This window comes from Oenanthe melanoleuca, chromosome 3, assembly GCF_029582105.1.
Source record: "Oenanthe melanoleuca isolate GR-GAL-2019-014 chromosome 3, OMel1.0, whole genome shotgun sequence".
NCBI classification, from domain to species: Eukaryota; Metazoa; Chordata; class Aves; order Passeriformes; family Muscicapidae; genus Oenanthe; species Oenanthe melanoleuca.
This window is the reverse complement of record NC_079336.1, coordinates 34,346,222-34,363,958: the sequence shown is the minus strand read 5'-3', so window position 1 is coordinate 34,363,958 and position 17,737 is coordinate 34,346,222. Positions and strand designations below refer to the sequence as shown.

At 40.2% G+C, this 17,737-nt stretch overlaps 1 protein-coding gene across 1 annotated transcript in view; it reads left to right on the top strand.

Annotated features, from left to right (window-relative positions):
- Positions 1 to 2,090: 2,090 nt before the first annotated feature.
- RNGTT (RNA guanylyltransferase and 5'-phosphatase) overlaps positions 2,091 to 17,737 on the top strand; it is a 167,373-nt gene continuing 151,726 nt past the window's right edge. Inside the window, exons 1-4 of the mRNA XM_056486456.1 lie at positions 2,091 to 2,302; positions 8,054 to 8,163; positions 13,911 to 14,014; positions 14,172 to 14,260. Coding sequence (XP_056342431.1) covers positions 2,239 to 2,302; positions 8,054 to 8,163; positions 13,911 to 14,014; positions 14,172 to 14,260 — 367 coding nt within the window. The 5' untranslated portion in view covers positions 2,091 to 2,238. The remainder of the gene's footprint in view (positions 2,303 to 8,053; positions 8,164 to 13,910; positions 14,015 to 14,171; positions 14,261 to 17,737) is intronic.

The following is a 17,737-nucleotide window of genomic DNA, read 5'->3' as shown; positions in this document are numbered from 1 at the left end:
CTTAATGCTGAATAGGCAAAAAAAGAAGAAAAAACTCACCAGGTGAACAGCTTTAGAAATAGATAAGTATAGTACTAATGAAAATGTAGCAAGTGCAAAGCCAATTAGCCTCAAAACAAAGAATTTAGGCCAGTTAAGACCAGACAAACCAAGGAACACTGTAACTGCACATGCTTCAAAGACAAAATTGGAAAGTTCAGATGTTCAGCCTTCATCAAAGACCCCCAATGACCCTCAAATTGAGGAGATGCAAGTGTAGTGCAAAAGAACTATCTAATAACCATGAGATCATATTCTGTAAATTAGTTCTTGGGTGTATGTGATGATGTTGTAGTGGCACAGTGGTACTAAGCAAAACTTACTGTCTGAATATACGACAGCACTTGACAAGGGTGGGCAAGTTAGGTGGGAGAAATCCCCCTCACCACTAGCACTGCAATAAACAAACACCTGCTCTTTAGACATCAGTCTATGGGGATTTATTTCCAGCCCATCTTTCAGGCATCACTGAGATAGTTAATTTTCATAGTAGTAGCTTGTCAGGTGCTGCATTTTGCATTGGTGATCAAAACAGTATTGGGAACATTGGGATGTTTTAACTAACGTCTTGCACAGCATCAATATATTTTCTGCTTCTCGTGCTGCCCTGACAGTGAGCAGGCTGGGGTGCACAGGAGTATGTCAGGGGACACAGCTGGAACAGCTGGTACAGCTGACCCCAACTGACCAAAGGGATATCCCAGACCATAGAATGTTGTTCTCAGCAATAAAAAATAGGAGAAGGAGGGGACATTTGGAGTTATGGTGTTTTTCTTCCCAAGTCACCATTGTGAATTTTGAAGCCCCTTATTTTTTCCTTATATTTATTTCAATGCTGATCTTTTTCACTTTCACCCTTCTGTAAAATGAAGGAGAGAATAAGTGGCTATCTGGGCTTAGTTGCTACAGGAGTTAAACCAGGCCACACCTTAAATATTCCTTTCACATGGACAAACACTGCAGGGCTACAGTTCTTCAACTGAGTCCGTGTAATAGACCTCTTAAAGCCCAAGGAGAATTTTCACAGGCATTCTGTATTGAAACAAAGGTTTTGTTAAGCATACCTCTCTACATGCCATCTTTCTGGGTGTGCTTTTTCACAAGAGAAACAAAAGGCCCAGGACAGAGTTATCTCTGCTACACTAGCAATTCCTGATTAGAATAAGCTGCACTACTACAAGGATCCATCAATTTCCACATCCACTTCTGGGCATAAGGGAACATCTGGCAAAAAGCAAAAGCTGTCCAAGCCTCCAGCTATTTTCAGCTCAGGGTGTTTCCCAAACCTGATGCAGCCCGCTATTTCAGTAGCCATGGATTACATTCTCTTTTCAGCACCTGCTCAGTCTTCCCCGAGACCTGTGTAAACTCTGCGTTTGCAGCAGCCTTTGCTCACTGCTCCTGTGGCAGGACAAATGATCTCCTCAGCTGCTTCCAGCTGAGGTCCTGCTACTTTCCTGTTGTGGCTCGAAGGTGCTCACTCAGAATCAAAGAATCCATGAGGCTGTAAAATCCTCAGAGATCGAGCCCAGCCCATGACCAAACACCAGCACTTCAACTAGATCATAGCACCAAGTGCCACGTCCAGTCTCTCCTTAAACACCTCCAGGGACGGTGACTCCACCATCTACCTGCGCAGCCCATTCCAATGCCTAATCATCTTTGTGAAGTAATTCCTTCTAATGTCCAGCCTAAACCTTCCCTGGTGCAGCTTATGACTGTGTTCTCTTGTTCTGTTGCTGGTTGCTGAGGGAAGAGGCCGAACCCCAGCTGGTGCAGGCTCCTCTCAGCCAGTGTAGAGGGCGATAAAGTTCCCCTGAGCCTGCTTTTCTCCAGGCTGAACTCCTCCACCTCCCTCAGGCGCTTCTTAGAGAACTTGCGCTCCAGCCCCTTCACCAGCTTTGTAGCCGCCCCCTGCACAGATAGGAGGAGCCTGTAGCAGTCGGTGACCCTCCCCTCCCGGGCTGAGGAGCCCTAGGTAGCGCTGCCCTGTTCCCGGCCGGGCGCCACCCCCGTCCCCGAGCCCCGGAAGCGGAAGCGGCTCCCGGCGCTCCGTGTGCGGCGGCGGCCGAGGCGGAGCCGGCTCTGAATGGAGGCGCCGCGGGCGAGGGGTCGCTGAGCGCCCCGGGGCCGCCCCGCTCCCGCGCCCCCTCCCTGCCTCCCTCCCTCCCTCCCCCCCGGGGCCGCCCGGGCCCCGCCATGTCCTACAACAAGATCCCGCCGCGCTGGCTCCACTGCCCCAGGAGGGGACAGCCCGTGGCAGGTGAGCGCCTGGCCCAGTCCGGCCCTGCCCGGCCCCCTCCCCTGCGGCGCTCCGCTGCCCGCTGGTCCCGCTCTTCCTCGGAGCCGCGGCTTATCGCCCTCTGTCCCGGCCGGAGCTCTTTGTCCCGGAGCTGCGGCTGTGCAGTGTTTCCCCCGAGCTCCTGGCCGGTGTTTGTCCTGGACCTGACTCCCGTTGGGCGGCTGTTCTCCTTAAAGCCCGGCCCGCAGCAGCGCTTCGCGGGCAGCGCCGGCTCGCCCTCCCTTCGGCCGGTGCCCGCTGTGACACGGACTCGCCCCGGCCTCACCCAGAGGTGCAGGGCTTCGGGCCCCCTCCTGCCCCCGGAGCCTTAGTGCTGGGCTCTCGCTTCCACTGGTTCAGTTTCGGACTGAAACTTTTCCTCTCTGTCACATGTGATGAGAGAAGTGACAGCCAGGCTTGCAGAAAGTGCCATACTGGGGCTGCTAAGTTGATCAGAGGCTTGGAGCATTTTTCTTAGGAGGAAAAGCTAAGAGAGCTGAGCTTGTTCAGCCTCGAGAAGAAGTGACTGAGAGGGGATCTCGTTAATGTATATAAATATCTAAAGGGTGGGTGTCAGGAAAGTGGAACCAGGCTCTTTTCAGTGGTGCTGAACAATAGGACGAGAGGCAATGGGCACTGATGCACAGATAGTTCCACCTGAACGTGAGGAGGATCTTTTTTACTGTGCAGGTGACTAAACTGGAACAGATTGCCCTGAGAGATTAAGTCTCCCTTACTGGAGACTTAACTTACTGGAGGTACTCAAGATCCATCTGGATGCAGAGCTGTGCAATATGCTGTAGGATGACCCTGCTTGGCAGGGATGATGGACCAGATGGCCCTCTGTGGTCCCCGCCACCCTGACCAATTCTGTGACGCCAGTCCTCCGTGCAGCATCTTCCATGTTTGGTTCTCTTTTTCCTGAATCTCTGAAGTCTTATCTGTGTCAGTTTGTTACTCTGCCGGCTGACAGTGCTCTTCCAGTCACCAATGTGTTCCTGAGTTCTTTAGCTGGAAAATGAGTTAAAGTGGTGTACTCCAGTGTTACACTTGTATTTCAGAGTTTGTCAGTGGTTGCTGTCTTCTTGGATGTTATATTCTTGCCCATAATGCACTGTCTCAGTTGTTACTTTGTATCTGTCTTTGTATCTAGTATTCTGGCATACAGTGGCAGTGAATTCAGTATCATTTAGACACACATTTTTGATTGTGTGTTAACCATCATACTGACTTCATGTGAATTTTTCCTCTGCTGCCTGGTATGAGATAAAGTAAACAAACATCTCTCTTTTCAGCTTTCTCAAGTTCTTCTTTTCTTTATAATGCAAGCAATTCCAATCCCCAGTTGCTGGGTTTTTTTCTCCAATATTTTCTAGTTTTCACTCCTTTCATATCCCTCTCTGTGATGATGTAAAGGTATGTTTCAAAACACATGTGCTACTCAGTGCTATTTAAACTGGCACTGTGCCATGATTTGCTTAATAGTTACAACTCCTGTGTTTTCTATTGTACATTTCCACATCATCTTACATTTTTTTGATGGCAATTGCTTGTGGAATGGAAGACATTGATGAGTATATTTAGAACCTGGTGAGACATCTCGGTTTAATTCTCAGTAACCATCAATATGCATTATTTGGCATTTATCAGTATTTAACATCAACTGTTCGTTTTGCGGATTATTGGTTTTCCTCAAGTTCCTTGTATTTCTCTGAACTTGGCTCAGTTAAATAACAGTGTTGTTGGATTGCTCATGTCCACTATCTCTTTCTCCTGATCGTGGCCGTGTGCATTACTTTGTATCTAATAAGAAAGATTTGATAGCCTAAGCCTTTGACCATGACAAAAACAGACTAATGATTCTTTATTCTGTGTTTTTCTTCTCAGCAAGTTCTTGATCTCTGTTAGTTGTGGCTTTTGTTTGTCTGTCTTTTGAGCCGTGGTTTCTCAGAAATAGCAACGTAGAGTAAGCACGAATGAGGGTCATCAGTGTGTCATCTGCTGTGCCATCACTGCTTGTGTGTTTGTTTATTCAGGAACTGCAAGGTAATTCTTTTCCATTCCATGCGATCATGTACAGGAAGTTAATGCACAGTAAAAAACCTGAAAGTGCTTGGCTCATTTCTTTGGGTGCTTTATCAGGATGTGTTCTCATTCTCCTGATTTTTAGTTTTTTAGTGTGAACAACTTACCAGAAGTAATGGTATTCTATCAGGCTTCTTCCCTTTTTTGCTGTTTTACATTCAAAGACATCAGCAGTTTTACGGGAGATAATTTTTAGGGTTTAATTAGTGTTGGTACTGTCTCCCATATATTGCATTCTAGTTTTAGTTAGTGTTTAAATCAGATTTCTAAGTCTCTGTATGTGACTTTATTTCCATCTGATAAAGTATTAGTAATAGTGTTACTAAACAAGGTTTGTGTGGCTTCTGTGGACTCATATTCATCATGTGTTTGATCATGATGCTCGTCTCATGGTTGTGGCATCTAGAATTTCTAGATGCAGTGCAAGTACTAATGAGGCCTGGAACAGTTCTTGGTGAGATTGGGTTAATTCAGGTTGACAGGGCTCTTTATCCTGGACAAGGTGAATTCTCCCATTATTTTCAAGTTCACTTCTTTAAATATTGGTAGTTTTGTGCCACTTTCTGGTTTTATGGTACAGGAGTTCCTCAGAATTGCACATTTTCACATTCATTGCATTGTAATAGAACACCAGTCATTTCAATGAAAAGAGCTTTCTCTGTGTAGTTAGATCTGAAGTGATCAGATCTAAGTTACTTCAGCTTTACTGCCTTGGCATCACCATCTCAGCAGATATCTGCCTTTCATGACCATTGAAAACCCATTCTCTTGGCAAATTTGCCATGGAAGGTGCTAGCAAGATATGAAAGAAAAAGCACGAGAAGTGTCTCAGCAGTGGTTTCTAGCCTCCTTCTATTGATGCATATTAGTTAATCCTGTTCTAGACACACATCTAGCATGCAGAGCAGTGGGTATTATGGAAAGCATCCATATTGCATATGAGAAAGCACCTTAAATAAGAGTAATGCTTTTAGTTCAGGAAGTTTCTGAGCTATAGCTTGTTGTAGTTGGGGAGAACGATCTGGTGATGGATTGTCTTTCCCACTGTTTTACTGTCTTTCCTGATTGTCTGTTATTGGTCTGTGTTGGTGATGACATACTAAGTGAAATGGATGCTTTGATCCAGCATAGTTCTCTTGAATCAGAAAACTGTTGCTTTTAAGAGATATTGGTGTTTTTCAATTGTGGATTTTACCATTTAATTTTATTTCTTTAACCTCAGTCACTTTACCCAGTCTAGCCTTCCTAATCAAAACTCAGTCTAAACTACATGGTCATACATAATTATGTATGTCATGCTTTGAATTGATAGCTTCATGTCACAGAAAATTAGGCTAAATTAAGAGTATTTTTTCATTATTTTCATATTTTATTTGGTATACTCTAGAATTTAGATTTGAAGATAAAAATGTGGCAAAGTTAAAGCATGTACATGCAGAAGATGTGATGTCTTACACTGTTCACTTCGATTTTCCTCAGATTTATCCACTTAATGTCTGTGCTCTGATATACTGGGCTCTTATTTTTAGAATTTTTATCTATTTTTCAGCCTAAAGAAATACCATCTGTTAGACAGGTAACTAATTGGTTTTTAATAGCCACTTTCCAAAACTATTTGAAATTTATACTTAATTGTGGAAATAGGTAATAATCAGTTTTCAGTGTTCCAGTAACATTTTGAAGTTAATTTGGAAATTCTATTGAGAAGTTATAATTAGTGTAATAATGTAGTTTAGGTACTCGCATGACTTGGGATGCTTTGATATCCATGTAAAGTATCACTTTGTTACTGTTGGATCACCTAATTCAGCATGTGATTTTTTAATCTTCAAAAGCTTATGCATGGAAGCTTAGGTTGAGTTGGAATCAGCTGTTACTGCATCACTTCTTTAGCATAAGATGTAAGGCAGAACTGTAGAAGAGACAGTAGCTACTGCCTCCTTTATACATGTGCATATTACTCAAAAAGTTAGAAATCTTTTTAGAATTAAAGCTTAGGTTTTTGATAGCTTGATCATGCTTAATGAAAGGCTTGTATGCACACAGGGAAGGAGGTTTTTCAAGCATCTGTACAAAAAACAAATTGCAAATTTTCCAGGTAGAGAAGAAGAAACTGGAATTTATAGAAGCTGAGCACCTAAATACTTCCAAGCATCTGTGTTTCATCTTTGAAAGTCATAGTAAATGGGCTCTATATGAAATATTCATCACTTCCACAGCTGTCTGTAGGTATTCAAATGCTGAAGGGGGATGCTTACTGGACTACTTTGTCTGTCTTTTCCTGTCAGCAAACAGGAGTGTATTTTGGTTGCTCAAAAATAAATCAGAATGCAAGTCAGATGCTAAATCAAGGTTTGCTACTAGGAAGAGAATGAACGTGTTCATTTTCTGTTCCAGAAGATAGGGAACAGGAGAGTCTTCTGTGTGACTGTACAGTCTCTTATGAGATGCTACAGGAAACAATTGTACCCTACAGACACTTTTCCCACTGTTTTCCCAGCATCTTGTAAAGGACTCTGGTTTTCTTATGTAGCCACTGACTCTTTGTCAGTGCAACTCCTATTCCTGAGTGCCTCCGTTGAAGAAGCTTTGTTACATTCTTCGTGCTCCATAATGAATGAGTAGATGTGTTAGTATGAGTGTGACAAGTGGCAAAGTCAAAAAACTTTCAAGCACGGTGTTGTTTTGCAAAAATTAGGGTGATGATAGGTTTTTGTGTTTATATAATGTAAATTTAGGATTTGCATAATCGGTATTATGAGTTAAAGTGGAAAGGCTAATAGAGGCTGAATGATAGTGTTGAAGGTGACAAGAAACACAAAGAAGCAAGAAAATTAGATAGTTGAGGAAATGGAGTGGAGGTATCCAGCCCAACAGCCTTTACCAGGGTGGATGGAGGGTGTGTAGCTGTTGGGATGAAAAGGCAAAGGGCAAGAAAGTGAAATTTTTCTAACAGTCAAACAAGTTGAAGTGACTATAATTATTACTATTTTACGTGATTGTGATTGTATGACACAATAACTCTCTTCTAGCTGTTAATTTTGGAATGGTGTCAGGCAGGTGAACAGTGAAGCTGTTCCTCATGTTGCTCACTAATGTATAATCTGAGCTAACCAGTTGCATAAAGCTTCACAGTTTCCACATCTGTCTTTTCTGTGGTTTCTAATGTCTATTTCATGGAAGATAGTTGCTTATTTGAGAGTATATAGAGCATTGATAATTTTTTTTTGCAGGGATCTTAATTGTATGTTAGATTTGCAGGTAATCAAAGCTGATGTTTACGTGATTGGATGACAAACTGTCGTTTTAAAATTCTGTTTTCATGTTTTCAACTCTACTGAGTTTAAATTTTTTATTTTCTGTTGTGCTGTAGCCCCCCAATTTAAATCATGCTAAAAGTTAGCTAAAAATGTTAAATTACACTGCTTTAGGTGAATTGACCTGTATTTCCTTTAAACTTTTAAACTAACTTGTGAATTCTGAGAACTCATAACTAAAAAATATTCCAATTTACTGTTGACAGTACTATTTCTGCAATTATTTATTATTGAAGGTGAATGTCTAAAACTGCTGAGCATGTTGCTTGAAATGCTAAGTTGTAACTGTACATATGCATAAAATACTGCAAAATTTTATTGTCTTTCATAGGGAAGTTTTTACCTTTGAAGACAATGTTAGGACCAAGATATGATGAACAAGTTGCTGAAGAAAACCGTTTTCACCCGAGTATGTTATCCAACTACTTAAAGAGCCTGAAGGTAAAGTTAAATTTTCTAATAATTGACACATTGCTTTCATTATTAATGTTCACTCAAGTGCTGCTTTTCAGATATAAGTAAAAAGTGCTTGATGGCTTTATTTGGGACACGTGTGCAGAAATCTTTTTTGTTAGTTTACATTTCCAGGTCTCCTCAGCAATTAATGGATTGTGAGTGTTTTCTTACAAGTTGGAATTCTTAAGACTAAACAAGCCCAGCTCCCTCAGCTATTCCTCATAAGAGACTCTTTATTAGCCTTGTTACTTTTCTCTGTTCACCCTCCAGCACCTCAATGTCCTTTTTAAAGTGAGGGGCCCAGAACTGAACACAGCACTCGAGATGTGGCCTAACCAGTGTTGAGTACAGGGGAATGATCACTGCCCTGGTCCTGCTGGCCATGATATTGCTGTACAGGCAATGTGTTGCTATATAGATCAGGTGCCATTGGCCACTTGGGCAGCAAAGTGTTGGCTAATACTGAGCCAGCTGTCAACCAGCACTTCCCTTTCTGCCTCTCAAGCCACTCCTCCCCCTGCCTGTAGCACTGCCCGGGGCTGCTGTGACCCCAGCACAGGACCCTGCACTTTGCCATATTTAACCTTGTGGCAGCCACCACTGCAGACTTGTGGTTCTGGCTTGCTTCTTCATTCTCTGTTTTGCCCATTTCTCTCTGTGTGCTTCAGTTTTCGTGTTCTGCACTGTAGCACAACTGTGACAGTAAAGGTGGAGAACAGCACCTTTCCAGCCTTTCATGTAGGTCTCTGAAGTGTTATGGCCAGTCCGGTGCATCTGGAGATCAGGGAAATGGGATTTTGAGCCTGCCAGGCAAAGAAAGGCCTACCACCTCATTAATTTAATTGGTTATTATATTTTATATAGAAGCTTAATGCCATTAGTTTTTGTCTGTGGGATGATCATACAAGTGGTGTTTTTTCTGTGGGTTTTTTCATTATTTTTTGCTGTTGATTGAGATTCAGTTAATTCTGAATTTGTTTAACAGTATCAGACCTGAAACATCAGAAGAATTACGTGACTAAAAGATCCTCATTTTATTAATCTTATTTAGGCTTAGGAATGAAATAGATGGTAAACTACTCACTGTAGCAGTGGTAGAAGTACCTTTGCAGTAAAGTGATAAGAAAGTATGATCAGTATGAAGCATATGTGCCTGTTCTCAGTGCTTGAACTGGTAGGATTTTTCTTGTTAGAATTCTTGCATCTATGCTTTTGTGATCCACTCTAATCACAGAGGAATTAAACAGAGCTCTCTGTGAATAAAATGGTCAGAATCCTGAGGTTCAAAATATTTCCTAAAACATGATTAGAACCAATCAAGGTTAAATGTTGATACCAAAAAATGGATATAGTTTATTTAACAATACAAAAGCAAAGAGAAAGAAATAGGAAAAAGAGGTGAGTGGGTCACAGAAAGTGTCAGGGACAGATTAAATAGAAAGATATCACCTTTTCGTGGGTCCCAATGACATCTTGTTGCTCCCCTCCATCTGATCTTCTTGGTGGGGAGGGTCCCCTGCCACAAAGCATAAAATCCAGTGGGTTGATACGGGTTTGGGTCAGGTGGGAATGCCCAGGTGACTCCCCTGGGCGGGGGAGAGTTTGATACTGTCCATTGCAAGGCTCTGTGTCAGTTGCGTCATTTTGCATCATGTGCAGTGCTCTGGTGCAAGGTCTGGGGAACCATTCAGGGGGTCTTTGATGGGCCACGACTCCCCCTCTGCTGTCCCTCTCGTGAATGTCCTGTCGATGTGGCTTTCCTGGGGTGGGGCACCCCACAGCTGAGCTGGTCTGTGCAGGGCGGTCACTGCCTCTGCCCGGAGGCTACACACCCAAAAACTCTCCTCCTCCCCCGGGCTGGGGGAGAGTCGGTGCAGACCTGGCAGCTGATAAGCCTGGGCATATGGCTCCACCCCGAAGCTACTGGGCTTAATTCTCCTGTGGAAGTATTCTTGTCCCTCAACCCAGACCTGAGAATAGTATCACTTTTATCTTATCTCAGATCAACTTACGGTCCAGGGCCTCAGTCAGGGGGCCTGTTCAGGTGGGCTTTGGTGATGCAGCTTTTATTGGTGTAGCTTCATTACACAGTTTGAATGGACAAAAATCTTTCAGAAAACGTTTAAACCATAATATTTCAGTCTCTGACATGTGCATCTAAATTTTACTTGAGTTCCTCTTTTATGTATTATGTTATTTTTGACTTTGACTGGATTTGATAGGCATACCTGGAAATTTTCCCAAACCACTCTTATTCATGTTTTAAAGTAATTTAAAATTCTGTGTATATTTTGAAGTTACAGGGAACTTCACAGCCTTACTCAGAATTTCTAAATGCTTGCCTCCTTAGGATTTGATTTGCCACCAAAAATAAATAATCATGGTGAGACTTTGTAGCCTTTCCAGTAGTCACATCCTATCGGTTCTGTTGTAATGCTACAAATTCATGTCTTGAGTGACATTGGATTATTAGAATTTGATAGTAAAATTAGTAGCATGAGGATCCCCACTTTTATTTTGGTAATTTTGATTAACTGGCAGAACATAGAATTTCTCTCAAACCTTCTGTTCTTGTCAAATCTATTACGTTGTATTGGACCCTGGCATTGTTGATGGGTGTTTACTATTTGAAAATACGTATTTCTTTTTTATTTGCCAAGTTATGTAGTGGTTACTGGAGGGCTCTATTTGTAGATCAGCAGTTTACCAACAAGCCAGCAATGACATAAATGTGAAGTTGAGGAGCCCTGTAAGAGTGAGTTTTCCCACCCATGGTGAAAGTAGCTCACTGTCCATGGTTCTTATAATTTTATTGCAGTGTGTTTTTTACTGCTAATATTTTGCAGAATAATTACTTCTGAAAACTGGTGGTTATTACATAAGTCCATATAATTTAGCTCCCAAGTGAAAGACTTCAGCAGAAACTTTTACATCTGAATTTCTGTAATAGTATGATACTGCTATTACCACAGATTTTTGAAGGTACCCATTAAACATTTAAGACAAGATCTGTCTGGGGGAGCTGCCTCTAACAAGCTTCCTGTGTGATTCCTTTTCTCCTGGAGCTGGTTGCTAAAAATCTGAATGTTAGAAACTGATTTGATTAGCCATGGCAGCCTCATTTTTCTTCTGATTGCCAGTATTGGCATAGTATCTTAATGTTCTCTTAAATGAATTGCAGGAACAATTGGTGACAGCGTGAATAATTTAATTTTAAAATTTATTTCTTGAGTTGGTAGGTTAGAACAGTTTAGGCTTTATACAGGTAGATTTATTTCTGTCACAAAGAGCTAGGACATTAGCTAACTCAAAAGAATGTTTGAGTAATTAGTATGCTTAAGTTACAGAATTTCTGTTAGGAAAACTACTTAATGATTTTCAGCCACATTATTGTTTTCACAGATACATTAAATCACTGATCTAAACTATTTTCTTCAAACAAGAAATGCAAGAAAAAATTCCTGAGACTGGAGTGAATTCAGTATATTGTAGTGTGCTCTCTCCTTCCTGGGCAGGATATTTTCAATTTCCAGTGTCTAAGAAAAAGGTTCTGAGCTCATACAGGGGAACCTAGCAAAGCCCATTTCATTGCACAGCAGCAGACAAACACATGCATAAGGTATTAATAGGTGGGGATATCTGGAATGTGAGGAAGTGAGGGGAAGGCTTTTATTTTATTCCAGTGGTACTGGTGGGTGTTTTGCATAGATGTTTTGAAAATCATTGTTGTATACTTTGATATGTTTTATAATCTTCCTGTTCTTTAAAAATTTCTTCAGAATTTTCTTGTGCTTTGCACTCTCTAAATTGTAATGTGTTATGTACAGTCAATCCTGTGGACAGAGAATGCAAATGATTAGGCTTTCTGTAAATCAGGAAAACTGCTTTCAAGTCTCATATGCTCTATACACCATAAATGCCTTCATAGCTTTGGATAAATTACACTCTATGCCTATTTGCCTAACTACTTCATGAAGTGTGTGAGGAACAGTGTCACTTCACATGAGCTTCAGTTCTATATGATTGAAGTTATCTGTAGTAATGGCAAAGAATAGCAAGTCAGAAGTCCTATAGGCCTGAATTAAGTGGTCTTGGAGACATTTGCAAAATGCTGTAGGGAATGAAGAGGGAGGAGAGTAATCACTGAATTAATTGCCTTTGTATAATTCCTACAGAATTAATCACTGACTAGGATGCTGTCAGTCTCCACACTTAGCAGCTCGAGTGACACTTTATATTTGGAGTTTCAGTAGTGTAACATTGTTTTCAGGTGGACCTCCTTGTGAGGTGGTTTGTATTTTTGCAAAACACAGTAATAAGAGTACATAAAATATTCTGAATACAATATGCAAAGTTGACAATGAGAAATTCAGAACTGATCTGGATATTACTTTAGAAGTTGTAATGCTGTTGACATAACATAATGATGCTTTTTAATATTTATTAAATAAAAGTAATATCAAAGTATAGAAATATGAACAAATGTATATCATCTGAAGTTTGACTATCTGGAGATAGAGATGGAGAACTATCTCTGTAGCTAATTGTAAATTTTCATTTAGGTGTCTACTAAATGACATATCCATGTGAAATAGCTGTTTCTGAACTGTATGCTGGTTATAATTGGATTTTATCTTTTCTGAGTTGTATAGAAATGGTGCTTTACTTTGTAATTCTTCTAACTTCACTGCTAAATTATTGCCAGTGTGTTGGTTCTATCTGAAAGCATGACATTGAAGTTTTATTCTCCACAAACAATTGCTTGCACTTACAAGACAGGAAATCAGAAATACATTCTTTGCTCAGGTGTGTTAGTGAGCTGTTTTTGCACAGTGAAACTGGTAGGTTTGTTGCTGGAAATTTTGTTTGGAACAACAATCAGTAGGATATAATTTGATACTCTGTGTTTTGTGCCAGTGGATTTTCTGCTTTCCATCCTTCTTAAAAATGTAATAACTTCCACAGGGCTCTTTGAAAGACCTACTTTCCAGCTATAAAAACAAACACTAAAAAACTAAGTTGATGCACAAGGGGACACATTAGGGTAGAATGGGTAAGGCATCCTGGATTCAGGTACATCCTAATGTCTGAGTGGTTAACACTGCCACCTTAGCTGCTGAGAGCATGTTCGAATATCTGAAGTTGTTTTGCATTTCAGCTTTAAATGAAATGTTTTTAAGAATTCAATTAATTTGAATAATTTTAAACTTGAAAATGTGTTCATTCTTTTGCATTGTTTTACACTCTAATAAGACAGGTAAATTAAAATGAGTTACTATTTCTGAGTGTACTTATATGTAAATCTCAGTAGTCAATTTTTCTTACGGTATATTCACTGTGCCAGTGTTTAGTATTGTTCTGCTTTGCATAAGAGCACTTGATTCCATCACATTTGTCTTTTTAGCATGTTAAAGTAATTCTTTACCAGATTTTCCTGCTGTTAGCAGAATTTTCTTATTTAAAATCATTGGCTGGAGAAAACTGAAGTTTTTGAATTAATGACTAGTGCTAATTTAGACACCAGCTTTCACAAAGGTGTGGATGTTTGTAATGCTGGTAAAATACAGATTTTACAAACAAATGCAAAATTTAATAATTTTTAAACTTAGAAATGTAGTGTAGCCTGTGGTTGCTTTTAATTTTTGTGTTTTTAAACATTTAGTGTTTATGTACTGGTATTTGAACCATGTATATAAGTTTTTTTTTTTTTTTTAATTATTTTTTTTTTTTAGGTTAAAATGGGTTTGTTGGTAGACTTGACCAACACCACTAGATTCTATGACAGAAACGATATAGAGAAAGAAGGAATTAAATATATAAAGCTCCAATGTAAAGGGTAAGTTGTGTGCACTTTAAAATTATTTCTTTGGCTTTTAATTTGAAACATCACACTGAAGAAATATAATTTTTTTTTTCCTCTTTTTTTCCTTTCCCCCAGGAAAAAGGGGAATCTAATCTGTGTCTCCTAATCCATGTGTTTTTGTGTTTTTCAGGCATGGTGAGTGCCCTACACCTGAGAATACAGAAACATTTATCCGTGTATGTGAACACTTCAGTGATAAGAATCCTTCAGAGCTTATAGGTACATCTTATATCCATTTTATGCCCATCATTTGTTTTTATTCTTAATTTGTTTCATATTTGTTTGTAACTGCAGTCTCTTATTCTTAGAAGTCTGAGCAAAGGAATTTCCTCAGTACGGTGTTTGTGCATATGTAAATTTGATTGCTTTTACTGCAAAACTAATAGATTTCTTTTTTTTTTTACAGAAAGTAGTATGTTTCTGCATCCATCAGTTTGATAAGTGCTGTTGACTTAATGTAGAAAATTATACACACCCAAGAGCTGTGTAAAAATACCTGATACTTGCACTATGGTTTTGTAACTTCTGCTGATACAAATGCAAGTTGTGTATTGTGTTGACATTTGGTTTACTTGTAGTCATATTTGGTAACTGAATTATCAGAGACTCTTCAGCACATCTCCCAAAACTGGTAGTAGATACTAGGCTAAGTATTTCTTCTGTGATATACTGTCTTGCAGTGAGTATTTGAATTTCTAAGCATACATTTTCTTCTACTCAGGGAGAAATAAGTTCTGAGTTTAATTTGCATCCGTTCTAGTTTTAGTTAAAACTATTTTACTTTTGTCAGTCATATTAATGTTGATCTCTATCTGCAAGCTATCAGAAACAAGAAATTACTTTGCAGGTGAGTTTCTAGAGTCAGAATGGATGATGTCCTCAATCCTCTTGGATGATAATTTTGCAGCCTTCTTGAATCTGAGTGTCTTGTGACTTAAGAGTACATGGGACAGTTGTTTGTGCAAATGTCGTTGCTAAGAGTTGGTAACCTAAGCTGGTATGTTCATGCAGTTTAGGATTCATCCAGATACATGGTAGGATAGCTGAAGTTACTGGAAGGGATCTGTGGAAATTAGCTACTCAGTTACCCTTCTTTAAAACAGGGCCAGCCAAAGCAGCTTCTTCAGGACTATGCCCATTTGGCTTTTGACCAGCCTCTAAGCTTGGAGAGTCCACAGCTTTTTCTGGTGGCCTCTTCCAGTGTTTGTTCCTACAATATACAGGTGTTTTTTTCTCATGTTGAAACAGAATTTATTGTGTTTCAATTTGTAGCCATTGCTTCTTGTTCTCTTGCAGGATGTGATACCACTGAGATTTTTTTTTTTTGAGTGCTTGAGAGATTTAATTTGGTCACATTTTTTCACCTAGTTTTCTCTTAGATACTTACTTCTTTATTGCACATAGAATGCAGCTTAATTTGAGACTGCTGTGGTTTAACTCCTCCAGCAGCCAAGCCCCACACAGCTGCTCCCTCACTTCTCCACTGGTGGGACTGGGGAGAGAATAGGAAGGGTAAAAGGTAGGAAACTCACGAGTTGAGATGGAGACAATTCCATAGGGAAGGCAGAAACTGTGCACAAAAGCAAAGCAAGGGAAGAATTCCCTGCTTCCCATGGGCAGGGGTGGTTCAGCCATCCCCAGGAGAGCAGGAACCCACCACACCCAGTGGTGACTTGGGAAGGCAAACGCCATCACTTTGAATGGCCCCCATTCCTGTTTCTTCCTCCCCTTCTATGCACTGGGTGTTCTGTGGTCTGGAGAATCCCTTTGGTCAGTTTGGGTCAGCTGTTCCTACTGTGTCTCCTCCCAGCTTCCCAGGTACCCCAGCTTCCTCTCCAGGCTGGCAGCAAAAAAGCGGAAAAAGCCTTGGCTCTGTGTAAGTGCTGCTCAGTAATAACAAAACCATCTCTATATCATCAATCCTGTGTTCAGCACAAATACAAAACACAGCTCCACACCAGCCACTGTGAAGGAAGTTAACTCTGCTTTAGTTGAAACCAGGACCTATATGTTTTTCTCTGAAGGGTAACACAGCTATGTGGTTTAAAAAATGAGGAACTGCTAAATGGAAGTGAGTGGGACCAGCCATCAACAATATCTCAAAACTTAGGCTGGAAGCAAGATATTGCTGGTCACTGATGCCACTCACTTTTCTTTTAGCAATTCCTTGTTTTCAGTCTTTTTTTGCAGTTCTTCCACTTGGTCCTCCAATCATTTTTTAGAACTCGAAATAGTGTCTAAGATCAGCAATTTATATAGTGCATTGATAGCATGATGATATCCTATGATTAGCAGACACATTTAGTTGATATTTTGACTTATAAAATGCCATTTTTAGTGTTGATTCACTAACTTTTTTGCTTTGATGAATTGTGGAATGCTTTTCCATTATTTAAACGTCTCACCTCTATAGGGGAAAAAAGTCAATTAGAAAGAGCCAAGGAGAAAATAGTGTGTTGACTAAACTTTTGAAGAACATGTTGTTTAGGAATTTTCCATTTCCTGTTTGTGAATTACTGAAATTTGTCATTCTGGGGACTTGTTTCCTCTGACAGAGCATCAGAGGTACTGGTATGGAGGATGTTTATCAAAAGTGAAAGTGGTCTACAGCAATGATAATACTGCACTGTGTGTTATCTTTCTTTTCCAAGCCATTTGTTCTCATGCTGAGATCCTTCTTATGTTTGCCATGTGTATAAAATTATTGACAACCTTCTTGGCAGCAGTTTGCAATTTCTTTCTCAGTGTCACAATTAGATATGAAAAGAGACTGAAATGTGAATGATAAGTGATCAAAATTTTCAGTTAATCTAGAACAATATAGGAAGGAAACTTTATTTTTGCAGTGTGAAGGACAGAAGCATGCCTGCCAGCCTTAAGGAAGTGACATGCAAAAATTTTGCTTCAGCAGAAAACAAAGGAGAAATGATTGTTAGAAATAAATTATATTAGGAAGCTAAAATCAATTTAATTTGATGCAAATTACACAGATTTTAGTATTTTTAAATAGTTAGAAATGATGAATCAAAAAAATTAATGTCAATTTTTACCTTGCTTTATCAAGAAGGAACCTTGGCGAGGCAGACACAAAACCTGATCCTGTTACAGTTAATACATATTTTTTTTACCCACTTGAAGTTGGTTTGGTGTTTTTTTCATCAGTCTACTTTTTGTAAGTACTTCCTTGGTTCTCCAGTTGAAAAAGTTTATACTTCAGTGTAAAGGAGTGTAAAAAAAGATAGATACTCACATCAAGGGAATTGTTACTAATCTTACTTTACTAGCTGTGGCAGAGAAATGAGGAAATGAATTAAAGCTTAAGTGGTTTGTTTCATGTTGTTGTCTTGCACTTTGGGTCACAACAACTCCAGCTAATGCTACAGGCTTGGGGAAGAGCATCTGAAAAGCTGTCTGGCAGAGAAGGACCTGGGTGTGCTGGTCTACTGACCATGAGCCATCAGTGGGCCCAGGTGGCCAAGAAGGCCAATGTCCAGCAGGGTTAGGAAGTGATTGTCTCCTGGTACTTGGCACTGGCTCAGGCATTGACATTCTGGAGTGTGTCCAGATGAGGTTAATGGAGCTGGTGAAGGGTCTGGAGCACAAGCCTTTAAGGAATCGCTGAGGGAGCTGGGGTTGCTCAGCCTGAGAAAAGGAGACTCAGGGGTGATCTTATCACTCTCTACAGCTCCCTGAAAG